At 35.6% G+C, this 13,482-nt stretch overlaps 1 protein-coding gene across 1 annotated transcript; it reads left to right on the top strand.

Annotated features, from left to right (window-relative positions):
* The first annotated feature begins 1,396 nt into the window (after positions 1 to 1,396).
* Positions 1,397 to 13,467, top strand: ehd2a (EH-domain containing 2a). Its single transcript, XM_073839941.1, has 7 exons — positions 1,397 to 1,534; positions 2,913 to 3,175; positions 5,353 to 5,529; positions 5,811 to 5,908; positions 6,420 to 6,832; positions 8,599 to 8,763; positions 9,155 to 13,467. Exons 2-7 carry the CDS (start codon positions 2,952 to 2,954, stop codon positions 9,725 to 9,727), a joined length of 1,650 nt encoding a protein of 549 aa, XP_073696042.1. The 5' UTR covers positions 1,397 to 1,534; positions 2,913 to 2,951; the 3' UTR covers positions 9,728 to 13,467.
* Positions 13,468 to 13,482: the final 15 nt, after the last annotated feature.

Genomic DNA, 13,482 nt, shown 5'->3' on the forward strand with positions numbered 1-13,482 from the left:
GACAATTTGCAAAACCTTCGCCACGGATTGATTATTTTTCTCCTGCAGGTGACGCTGCGGGCTCCGTATGTTTACGCCCGTCTCAAGTGAAAGTGGCAGCAGAGAGCTTCCGGTGTACTAAAACGCGCTTTGTTCAAAAAAACTTTAATTTTTCGATTTGGTTTTGTTGACTTTTTAATATCTGCATTTGAACGACGTGTAATGAAAACAAAATTGAAAATATGAATGAAATTCGTTTTTGTGTTCTCAAGAAAATGTAAATATTGCATAAACCAATCATTTATTCGTTTGTTTGTTTTAAAAACAAAATCGAGAAAACCAATTATACGTAGGTACACGGACCGATTTAGCAGTTTTTCAGTTGTGCTGTTTCATTTTTTTGTTTTTGTTTTGCTGTTTCATTTACAAGTGAATCAGTAAACGAAAAATTTACACTGAATGTAGTATGACACAGTTAAATAAAAAAAATTACAAACAAAGTTAGCACTTTTTAAATGTAGTTAGGCCTACTTCTTTACACAGCCAATAGAAATTAACTTACGTCTAATTTTCTGCTTGATCTTGTGTGATCTTGCGAATAAGTATTAATTTAAATAAATTAATTATTAATTAATGAAATGCATTTAAATATTTTTAGGTCAAATTTCTGTAATAGGTTTGTTTACCTGTTACATATGATGCCCTTAACAAATCTGCTTTACATACCATTACTGATTTTTTACAAATGTAATTATTATGTAGCCTATATAATGATGCAATAATTAATAGGTTTACTTTTTTCTTCACAATTTCCAATGAAATACCTAAAATGAAACGGATGGAGTTGGCAGATTCCCTGGCAGATGAGGGTTGGTATGAAATGATTTAGCACTTATAAGTAATTTTGATTAAAAATAAATGCATGTACAAAATTCAAACTGATTTCCATGTTTTCCATTAATGTCACAAACCATCTTACTGTTACAATTCAATCCAATGGAGAAAGTTATAACAAAACTTTGTACTTGATATTGATTTGCACAGTTTAAAAACAACTAAAGACTGAATACTTATACATTTAACCTTAATTTATAGCAGATAAACGTGGGGAAATTATATCAAAGTCTGCTGAACTGTTCATTCAGTGACCACTTTCCCAGATAATAAGGATGATAAACTTGGTAATCTCAGTATACGCCTTATGATTTAAAGGCTTACTCAGACCTCTCCCTTATTATGTCTCAGTAAATTATATATGTAATATAAGAAGACAGAACTAGAGGCAAGCACTGTTAGTGCTGAACAGGCGTGGAAAATAGTTGATGATGCTTTACAGTTTCTGACTGGGGAGGAGGAGATTTGTCTTTATCCAGCATTGGATCTCTGCACACAATAGACTTCTGCACACCACCACCCTCTAAAACCTACAAATACAATACTAAAACGAATGCCTCAACTTTGCAGTGCAGTTTGACCAAGAAGGAAAAAAGAAATGTAATGAGGTAAACTACAACTGCTGTTGCATCCATGAAGAAAATCCCAACTGGCTCTACAGGTAAGAGCTTTAGCATTCAGCAGTTTTTTTAGGCATTTTTAATATGACTTATTTAAGTGTGTGTGTGTGTGTGTGTGTGTGTGTGTGTGTGTGTGTGTGTGTGTGTGTGTGTGCACCTGGTATTCATCACGTTATGGGGACCAAATGTCCCCACAAGGATAGTAATACCAGTAAAATTTGACCTTGTGGGGACATTTCTCAGGTCCCCATGAGGAAACAGGCTTATAAATCATGCACAATGAGTTTTTTTGATGAAGAAAAAGTGTGCACAATCTCCGGTGAGGGCTAGGTTTAGGTGTAGGGTAGGTGTAGGGCGATAGAAAATACGGTTTGTACGGTATGAAAACCATTACGCCTATGGAATGTCCCCATAAAACATGTAAACCCAACGTGTGTGTGTGTGTGTGTGTGTGTGTGTGTGTGTGTGTGTGTGTGTGTGTGTGTGTGTGTGTGTGTGTGCGTGTGCGCGTGCGTGCGTGTGTGATTACCTTTGTTAAGCAGTAACCATTATTGCAAAATAAATCAACTAATTGTACTTTTAAAACAATTACATTTGTGATTCTAGCTTAAAAAAGATCTGCTTCCCATTATTGTCTAAGCATTGTAATTACTGCTGTTTATAAAAGCTTACATAACCATGTTTTTGCAATTTTACGCTTTACAAAATCTAACATAAAACAATGCATGTACATGTTCATGTCTCTATTGTGAAGTAATATGTAATAATCCCCACAGTCTGGTTTCCACCCTCAGCGCTTTTGTCCTTTAAACCCATTCATGGGCTCTAGGTCCACATCCAGCATGTTAATGAGCTCTGAGGCTGAGCTCCAGACGCCAGATGCCGTGACACTATCATTTCTGAATGTCTCACTCCACCCACTTGGACCTTTACTTTCTTCCCATCAGGCAAATTTGAGAGAGTGCTGAGAAAGTGACTACTCCCCTCTGTTGTACAGATGTGTCTAGGGTAACCATTAATTTAAGAGCACATCTGTTAGCTCTACAGCACTGTCAAAGTTAGTCCAGCCTCATTTCGATTGTTAAATGTGATCATTGATGGTGTGCAGAATGAAACGTTAAATGCCATAGTCAATTATTAAATTAATAGTTAAACAATGCATTGACTGAAATATGCTCAGATTGATTGAGGCCATTCTTAAACTATTACATGTACTTGGGTCTTGTGACTTTGAGTCATTTAAATGCAGCTGTGTTCTGTGTCTGGTGTTGGTCAACCACAATATTTATAACCTTGGAGTTTCTTCCTCCTAACTTGCCAAGACAGCTGAACAGAATAAATGTCAACAAATGCTACATATCATCTCACATAAGTTAAATAAACTGGTGTATTAAAATATGTATTATTTTGTTTCTACAGGAAGCTCTCTACTGAAACTCTGAAGAGTGCAGCAGCCCAATGGCTGGTAAAGAAATGAAGAAAAGGGGTGGTAAATGTCTAAAAGAAGTTCAAACAGTTACTGAAGCTCTAAAGACCCTCTATCGGCAAAAACTGCTCCCGCTGGAGAAGTATTATGGCTTCTCTGATTTCCACGCATCAAGCCTTGAAGATGCAGACTTTGACAACAAGCCCATGATACTAGTGGTGGGTCAGTGCTCTACAGGCAAGACCACGTTTATAAGGTGAATATTGAAATAATTGCATTAGAACAATATACACAATTATAAGCGATAAAAGCAGCAAAAAATTTGAAATATGTGGGTCATCTTTCACCCCATTATATTACATTATATATAGGAGTAGGGGTATACGATATATATTGTTGTTTAAACAATAGGTAATTTAACATTATCGAGTATATTGTGAAAACCAAACAAAAACACACCCAGAGAGTGTACTTAAAATGAGTTTTCATAACACGTCATCAATCTGCCATATTGGCATCACTGAACGTAGACAATGCCACTAAAAACTGAACAAAACTCTTATATTTTGCTGATTATTGCTGCTAAAAATAATCAGTTATTGTCATGTTTTGGGCTGTGCTAATCGGATAGACCGGGAAATACATTTGGAGTACTATAGTCTATAGACTGCCATAAGTTATAACAAATCGAGAAGAAAAAAATGCCCCTGTATAACTTTTACAGTGCCTTGTGAAATTATTCATACCCTTTCATTTTTTTTCCACATTTTGTTATGTTGCTGCCTTATGTTAAACTAATTTAAATTACTATTTTTCCACATCAATCTACACTCCCTACTCCATAATGGCAAAGCAAAAACTAGGTTTTTAACATTTGTGCAAATTTATTAAAAATAAAAAACTGAAAAGATCCCGTTGCATAAGTATTCATACCCTTTTCTGGGACACTCGAAGTTTAGCTCAGGAGCATTCATATTGCTTCTAGATGTTACTACATTTCGAGTGGAGTTAAACTGTGGCAAATTCATTTGAATGAGTATGATTTAGAAATGCACACACCTCTCAGAAAAGGTCTAACAGCTGAAAATGCATATCAGAGCAAAAACCAAGTCCTGAGGTCAAGATTACTGCCTGTAGAGCTCAGTGACAGACTTGCGTTAAGGCAATGATCTAGGGAAGAGTTCAGAAAAAAATCTGCTGCATTGAAGGTTCACAGAAGCATGTAGCCTCCATTATCCATAATGGAAGATGATTGGAACAACTAGGACTCTAGAAAATGTCTACCAGCCCCCATCCAAGCTGCCAGAGCTTGAGAGGTGAAAAGGTGAGGCAAAGAATGGCAGATAATTGCCAAATGCAGATGTGCAAAGCTTGTCACATCATACCCAAAAAGACTTGAGGCTGTAAAGGTGCTTCAACTATGTACTGAGGGTATGAATACTTATGCAATGTACTTATTTCAGTGTTTTATTTTTAATAAATTTGTAAAATTTGCAAATCTGGTTTTTGCTTTGTCATTATTATGGTGTATGGAGTGTAAATTAATGTGGGGAAAAACAAATTTAAAGCAGCTTAACATAATGCTGCAACAAAACAAATTGTGAAAAAAAAATGAAGGGGTATGAATACTTTTGCAAAGCACTGTATATGTATTTTACATTTATATCATCTGATATAGTTAATGTTACACAAAAAGTGATGTTTTTCTCCAAATATCAGATTGCGATTGCAGTTCTTGTTTTAGCTGTATTTCAACAATGACAATAGTTTCAAACAAAGCCACAGCAGAACTGTTTTGCGTCTACTCAGAAACAGTAACATGACAGTGTTTTGTTACTGAATCAATCAGCCATTTGACAGAATCTGTTGAATGAATTTATCAATGACTCACTCATGCAATGATTTGCTGCCACCTGGCGATTTTAAGTTTATATTTGAAGAATATTTTCCTTTTTTTTAACAAATCATTTCAAATATCAGTATTCAACATTTTTTTTAAACATCAAAAGAGGAATTATGCATTTGTAACTGCAGGTTAAATGCATTCATGTTCTGCATTAATCAGTCTGTGTGAATAAATGCCACCTCAGATGCAGATTAAATTGCCCATAAAAGGTGAAAATCAATTTAAACTTATTGGAAAAGTTAATTTCTGTTACTCCTGCAAACTAACCACAGCACAGAATATGAAAAATATTAAAAGCTTTTGGAATCAGCTGTCCACGGCAGTCCGAAACCTGTCGAAGTACCAGCACAATAACACGCTCAGCAAAATATTGTCTAATTATTGTTATCGACAAAATTCCAAAAAATATAGAGATCATTTTTTTGTCATTATCGCACACCCCTATTTTGTACTGAAATATTACCCCAGAAGATGTGCACACATCTTACTTAAAGTACTTGAAGTGATTTGTGTCTCATGTGTGGCAGATATCTTCTTGAACAAGAGTATCCAGGAAGCCGAATAGGCCCAGAACCAACAACTGACAGTTTCACTGCCATAATGCATGGAGACATCGAGGGAATTATTCATGGCAATGCTTTAACCGTTGATCCCAGCAAGCCTTTCCGCAAACTCAGCCCGTTTGGAACAACCTTCCTCAATCGGTGAGTGAGATAGAAGCAATAACGCAGTAAGAAGAAATAATAATCGCAGGGGGAGAAGTATTCTGTTGAACTGAAAAAGTAAAAAAAAAAAAAGTCAAAATGACTTCGCCAGTAGAAATCATTCATGTGAATGGGTGGACATAGCCAAGAGAGGAAAGCATTAGCTCATGCATCATTATTTGGCTCAGCTGACTGCATCCTTTTGAGGATGCATCTGTGGTTGGAATTTTCCCATGTTCTGTCACTTTGAAAGATACTGAATTTGCATTAATCTTTCTCAGATTCCAGTGTGTGCATCTACCCAACCAAGTCCTAGAGAGTATCAGCATCATTGACACACCAGGGATCCTGTCTGTGGCCAAACGCAAAATGAGCAGAGGTACTAAGTTAAAAGGTCTTTATTGCCATCTATAGATCCACAAAGAACCTTTAAATACGAGTATTAAAATGTTCTTCACGAATCACTGAAAGGTTCTTTGGGAAACCAGAAATAGTTCTTTTATTGCCTCACTGCAGAACCACCTTTTAGAGCCAATAAGTGTGTAAAAAGGAAATTGAAATGAATTTCTTCTCACTGATGTTGTCCATAAAAGACTATAGATGTGACACTACACTCTTAATAAAAAGGTTCCAAAAGGATGTTTTTGCAGTGATGCCATAGAACCATTTTAGTGAACAGTTCTTAAAAGAACCATTTTGAAGAACATTTTAAAAATCAAAAGAACATTTTTGACTATAAAGAACATTTTCTGCATTTGAAAGGTTCCATGAATGTTAAATGTTCTTCATAGAGCCATCAATGCCAATAAAGAACCTTTATTTTTAAGAGTGCAGTGTCTGATATATCTGATCCAACACCTGTGAATTTCTACAACATTTTATTCTTTCAGGGTATGACTTTCCGGCCGTCATCCGGTGGTTTGCGGAGCACGTTGACCGCATTATCCTTTTGTGTGATGCACACAAACTAGAGATCTCTGATGAGTTTTCACACACTATAATGGCATTGCGAGGCAATGAGGACAAGCTCAGGGTGGTGCTCAACAAGGCTGACATGGTGGATTCCCAGGAGCTGATGCGAGTCTACGGCGCTCTCATGTGGTCACTGGGGAAGGTGTTTTGCACTCCAGAGGTTCTGAGGGTCTACATCGGCTCCTTCTGGTCCTCTCCAATGCGAATGACAGACAATCGGAAACTGTTTGAGAAAGAAGAGGAAGACCTTTTTGTAGATATTCAGAACCTGCCACGAAATTCTGCGCTGAGAAAACTCAATGATCTGGTGAAACGAGCACGACTTGTGAGGGTGAGAACACTTGTGCTTGATTTGGATCTTCGAAATCACATGTGAACCTCAGTCACTATTAATCCGTGTTTATTAGCTTTGAGGTCCTCTATATCTAAGACTATAGATTTGTCAATATTCAGAAACATTAACAAATAAATCTTCTAGATGTGTTAAGACACATTAATATACCACCTACTTTGACTAGTGATAGAAGATAGGAAATAAAATAAACGTGTTAACTAATTTACATTGACTTTTTAAATTTAATTAATAAAAAAATCTCTTAATTAAAAAAACCTTTTGCTTTAACACTTGGAGAAAAAAATGCACAGATCCATTAAATATCACCTTTAAACTAGTATAACTATAAATTTGTGAATTATTTTGACTGAAGACCTCATCTGTTAGCATTTACACTACCAAAGGTTTTTAAACAGTATGATTTTCAGTGTTTCTTAAAGTCTCTTCTGCTCACCAAGCTTGCATTTACTTGATTCAAAACACAGAAAAAATTGTGAAATATTTTTACTATTTAAAATAACTGTTTTCTATTTGAAAATATTTTAAAATGTAATGTATTCGACATCAATGTATTCGTATTGTCAGCATCATTACTCCAGTCTTCAGTGTCACATGGTCCTTCAGAAATCATTTTAATATGCTGATTTGCTGTTCAGAAAACATTATTATTATTATTATTATTATTATTATTATTATCAATATTTAAAACAGTTGTGTACATTTTTTCAGGATTCCTTGATTAATAGAAGACCCAAAGATCAGCATTTAACTGAAATAAAAAGCTTTTCAACATTATACACTATACCACTCAAAATCTTGGAGTCAGTGTAATTTTTGGGAAAGAAATCGATTTAAATTGATCAAAAATAATGATAAAAACATTTATAATGTTACAAAAGAGTTCTGTTTTAGATAAATGCTGTTCCTCTGAACTTTTTAATTCATCGAAGAAACCTGAAATTCTACTCAGCTGTTCTTAACATATTAATAATAAATGCTTTTTGAGCAGAAAATCAGAATTTTACAATGAGTAATGATGCTTAGAATTCAGCACAGGAATAAATTACATTTTAAAATATATTAAAATGTAAATAGTAAAAATATTTCAAAATGTTACTGTTTTGCTGTACTTTGGATCAAATAAATGCAGGCTTGGTGTGCAGAAGAGAATTAAAAAAAAACTATAAAAATCATACTGTTCAAAAACTTTTGACTGGTAGTGTATATGCTTTACATTAAAGTGATAGTTCACCCAAAATAAAAAAAAAAATAAAAAAATTCTGTCATCATTTACTCACCCTCATATCTTTCCAAATCCATCAGACGTTCATTCATTTATAAAAGACAAAACTTCAAACCTGATTTTTGATATAGTCTATGCTTGTTGATGAACGTTTATATGGGGGAAAAAAGTCAAATTTTTCTGAGGTTTCATCAAAAATATCTTTATTTGTGTTTTGATGATAAATGAAAGTCTTATAAGTTTGAAATGAGATGAGGGTGATCTAAACTATCTCTGTAATTATTAATTATGCTGTATCTCTATTACACAATGTGACATACTGCTTTTGCTTGAAAATGCAAATCCAGTTCTCTTGGAGATCAGAACATATAGAATGTGTGAAAGGTGTTTTTTTTAAGAAAACAAAATTAAGTGACTATTGCTGCTGTGGAAGAAATTAATACATCTACCTGCTTGTTTTCTTTCAGTAGTCCTACTAAAACATTAATCTGGTTCTCTTATTTCTTTTCTGCATCCACAGGCCCATGCTTATATAATTAGCTCTCTAAAAGAAGAAATGCCTTTACTTTTCTGCAAAGAAAAAAAGAAGAGAGACCTAATCTATGACCTTCCCATCATCTATTCAAGAATCCAACAGAGATATCAGATTTCACCTGGAGATTTTCCAGATTGTGCCAAGATGCAGGTGTTCAAATACTTTACAATCAAGCATGCCCATTATAAAATGCATTTTCTGCCACTACTATCCACCTTTTCAAATTTTATGGGTATGGCTTCCAGTCTCATAGCTGTACAAAACAGCTTGATTTGCTGCTGGATATTGCAAAATGGTGTGACTTACCATGTTAATTTAATGTATTGTATTAATTATGAACAAACTGCTTTGTAGTGCAAACAGTTTTACCATTTACTGCACATTCATGTTATTTCCCTATAGCAGCTAATGAACTGGAAGTCTCACCCATAGGCTTACTTCCATGTTGAAGAAAAAGGTGGATAAGCATGAAAGTTAAAATTAAATAAACATATATGATATCTGTCTGATTTTTTACATCTTAATTCTCACATCAACGCAGGAGCGACTCATGAGTCACGACTTCAAGTTTAAAAGCCTCAAGCCTAAGCTCTTAGCAGGATTGGATGAGTTCCTGAACCCTGACATAGCAAAGCTGATGCCTCTCCTAAGCCAAGAAGAACAAGATCAAGCTGAGCAACTGTTAGTGCAAGGAGGACTTTTTCTGGGGACTCAAAGGGGACCTTTTATTGTGGGGAACCCATTTCATTACTCTGGATCCAGTGGAGAAAGAGATCACATCTCAGATGAAGAATGGGTGGTGTCAAAAGATAAACAAAAGTATGATGAGATCTTTTACAAGCTCTCGCCTCATGAGGGAAAGCTGAGCGGGTCTAAAGTGAAGGGCTGGATGATGACCACTCGTCTGCCCAGCTCAGTTCTGGGACGAATCTGGAGGCTCGCAGATGTGGACTGTGATGGCATGTTAGATGATGAAGAGTTTGCTTTGGCTGGCCATCTCATTGAGGTAAAGTTGGAGGGCTTCGGGCTTCCTCATGAGCTACCTGCAAAACTGGTGCCACCATCCAAAAGACGACACAAAAGCTCTGGCACAGAGAATAAAGACAATGATTAGTGTGCATGTTTTCATGTTTATGATGGTGGTGTTTATGTAAGAGATAATGCACGGCTAGCTGTGCTTTAAACGATTTTAATGCACTATGTGGAGGCCAAGGCGAAGTGCATTAAAATTGTTTATTCCATGGTCTGATTACTGGATTCTGATTGGCTGGCAGGTATGCAGTATAACCATTTAATGCACAGGTAGTTCCAAGTCATTTTAATAACCGTTCTGTATTAATGTACTGCTTTAATTGATGCACACTAACGCACAGAGAGAGAGAGAGAGGTCGGAGATCGCAGATTGCACTGTGCACACACATACAGTGCTGCTTGAAAGTTTGTGAACCCTTTAGAATTTTCTATATTTCTGCATAAATATGACCCAATACATCATCAGATTTTCAAAGAGAACCCAATCAAACAAGTGAGAAATTTTTTTTTTCTTTGTCATTTATTTATTGAGAAAAATGATCCAGTGTTACATATCTGTGCATTGCAAAAGTATGTGAATCTTTGCTTTCAGTATCTGGTGTGACCCCCTTTTGCTGCAGTAGCTGAAGGTAAAGTTCCTTGTAAATGCTGATCAGTCCTGCACAATAACATGTAGGAGCTTTAGTCCATTTCTTAGTACAGAGCCACTTAAACTCTGTGATGTTATTGGGTTTCCGCCTATGAACTGCTTGCTTAGCTCCTTCCACAACATTTTAATTGGACTGAGGTCTGGACTTTGACTCAGCCATTCCAAACATTAACTTTGTTCTTCTGTAAACGTTCTTTGGTAGAATGACTTGTGTGCTTGGGGTTGTTGTCTTGCTGCATTTTCTCTTGAGACTATGTTCTTAAACAGATGTCCTGAGGTTTGTCATTAAAATTTGCTGGTATAATTCAGCATTCATTGTTCCATCAACGATGGCAGGCTGTCCTGGTCAAGATGCGGCAAAACAGGCCCAAGCCATGATACTACCACCACCACCATGTTTCACAGATGGGATAAGATTCTTAAACTGGAATGCAGTGTGTTTTTTTCTCCAAATCTAATAGCTTCTCATTTAAACTAATAAGTTCTATTTTGGTTTCATCCATCCATTGAACCTTTCTCCAATAGTCCTCTGGCTTGTCCACATTATCTTTCGCAAGCAATTTTCTTTTTAGAGAACAGTGGCTTTCTTCTTGCAACTCTGCCATGCACACCATGATTGCTCAGTGTTCTCCTGATGGTGGGCTCATGAACATTAACATTAGCTGATGTGGGAAAGGCCTTTAGTTGCTTAGAAGTTAACTTTTTCAACCTTGCAGACTATTACACGTTCTGCTTTGGAGTGCTGGTCAACCACTTCTCGGGAAGGTAACAGTGGTCTTGAATTTCCTCCATTTGTACACAATCTGTCTGACTGTGGATTTGTGGAGTCCAAACTCTTTAGAGATGGTTTGTAACCTTTTCTAGCCTGATGAGCAACATCAACTATCTTTCCAAGGTCCCCAGTAATCTCCTTTGATCGTGACATGATTCACTTCAACAAACATGATCAGACTTTGATAGATCCCTGTTCTTTGAATAAAACAGGTCACGTACTGACATTTGATAGTCATTGCTATGGGTTCTCTTTGTCTACTTTCAGGACTTATATGAAAATCTGATGATGTTTTGGGTCATATTTATGCAAAAATATACAAAAAAAATCTAAAGGGTTTACAAACTTTCAAGCAGGACTGTAAACTTGTTGTCAACGTTTCCCCATATTTTCAATAATAAAATAGCCTAGATACTAGATCGCTACATTATATTCCCTTTAGCAACAATGTGGTAAAGTAATTAATTGTTTGTAGAGAGAGATACAGATGCAGGTAATGCACACAGAACTGTCATCTCTCTGTTTCTCTCTTTCGATCGATACTTAATTTAAATTAATGCTATAATTTATTCAAATAAATGTGATCTTACCGCATTATTTTATCTCTGTGTCTAATTTAAAGAAGGCAGAATGCTAGAGATAACATGTTGTAACTGCCAAAAATAACTGTCATTTTTACCTGTCCTATATGGTGAAATATTGTGCTGAAAAGAGCAATAGGCTACTAGTTTTAACTTGTCTATAACTTACCATGGAATAAGGATAATCAACCACTTGCCATGCATTAAAGGATTTTAAATGCACTTCGCATCGGGTGGTTCTTTGCCTCCGTGTTATGATTACCCCCTCACAGATAGCCGTGCATTATCCCGCTTATACCATGGTCATTTGCCAGCAATGACAAGTTAAAGTCGTTAATGATGTTTTAGCGCAATATTTGAATGGAAAGGTAAATATTATGGTTATTTTTGTCAGTTACGGCTCACTAGCTCTAGCATTCTGCATACTTCAAATCAGACACAGAGATAAAATAGTGCGGTAAGATCACATTTATTTGAATGAATTACAGCATTTATTTCAATTAATTATTGATCCTTCGACAGAGAAAGAGAGAGAGAGACAGTTGTCTGTGCTTTACCTGCATCTGCATGTCTCTCTACAAACAATGATGCTGTTTTACTTCAAAAATATAATACAATAGCGATCTATTATCTAGGCTATTTTATTAATAAAAGTCACATGGAAGCGTTGACGTTGAAGTTTGTGTGTGTGCGCAGCGCAATCTGCAATCCCCAATCCCCGACCTCTCTCTCTCTCTCTCTCTCTCTCTCTGTCTCTTTCTCTGTGTTTGTGCGCATCAGTTAAATCAGCGCATTAATATAGAAAGTGATTAAACTGACTTGGTACTACCTGTGCATTAAACGGTTTTAATGCATACCTGTCAGCCAATCAGAATCCAGTATTCAGACAGACCCTGGTGTAATCAACATTTAAGTCATGAATAATATTAAACTAATGTATTTACTTGTATAATATCTAAAATCATTTATAGCTTGCAAGGTTTGTATGCGTAAATCCTCCATAGACAAAAACAATCTCAGAAGGCAAGTTGTTTTGATAGTTCAGATTGCCCAAGGAGTGAGACAAAGCTTATCTTGTGAAACATGCTTGGATAGTTGCAGAAATGCCCTCGAGACTGTTGCTATGAAATACACGAATGTCAGCACTTATAAAATTGCCTTATTGCATTTCAAATACTATTTTCAGTAGGTGTATTTGTAGCAATAGCCAACAATTCACTGTAGCCTATGGGTCAAAATTATCAATGTTTCTTTTATGCCAAAAATATTAAGTGAAGATATTTTGTAAATTTCCTACCATAAATATATCAAAACTTAATTTTTGATTAGTAATAGGCCTGTGCATTGCTAAGAACTTCACTTGGACAACATTAAAGGCGAGTTACTTAATATCTAGATTTTTTTTGCACCCTAAGATAGCAGGATTTTCAAATAGTTTTAAATAGTATTGTCCTATCCTAACAAACCACACATCAGTGGAAAGCTTATTTATACAGCTTTCAGATGATCTATAAATTTCAATTTTAAAAGATTGTCTTGACTGATTTTGTGGTCCATGGCCACATTTGTCAAGTGATATTTTGCTGTTAGCCAATAATTAAACTTAAATGGTAGAGTTCTTTGTGTTAATGAGCTGTTGCAAATTCGTTTCTTTTTATGAATTTAAGCATATCGTGAGATCTGAGATGTTACTTTGTAGAGGCTGTATATAATAGTTGTATATTATTATATGTAATAATGACTGACCAATATCTACTACAGACCTATTCATAAAACTGACATCAATAATTCAAGTCAAGTTCATTTACTGCTGAATAAAATGTCAAGTCCTAAAC

Source organism: Garra rufa, chromosome 5, assembly GCF_049309525.1.
Source record: "Garra rufa chromosome 5, GarRuf1.0, whole genome shotgun sequence".
Lineage (NCBI taxonomy): Eukaryota > Metazoa > Chordata > Actinopteri > Cypriniformes > Cyprinidae > Garra > Garra rufa.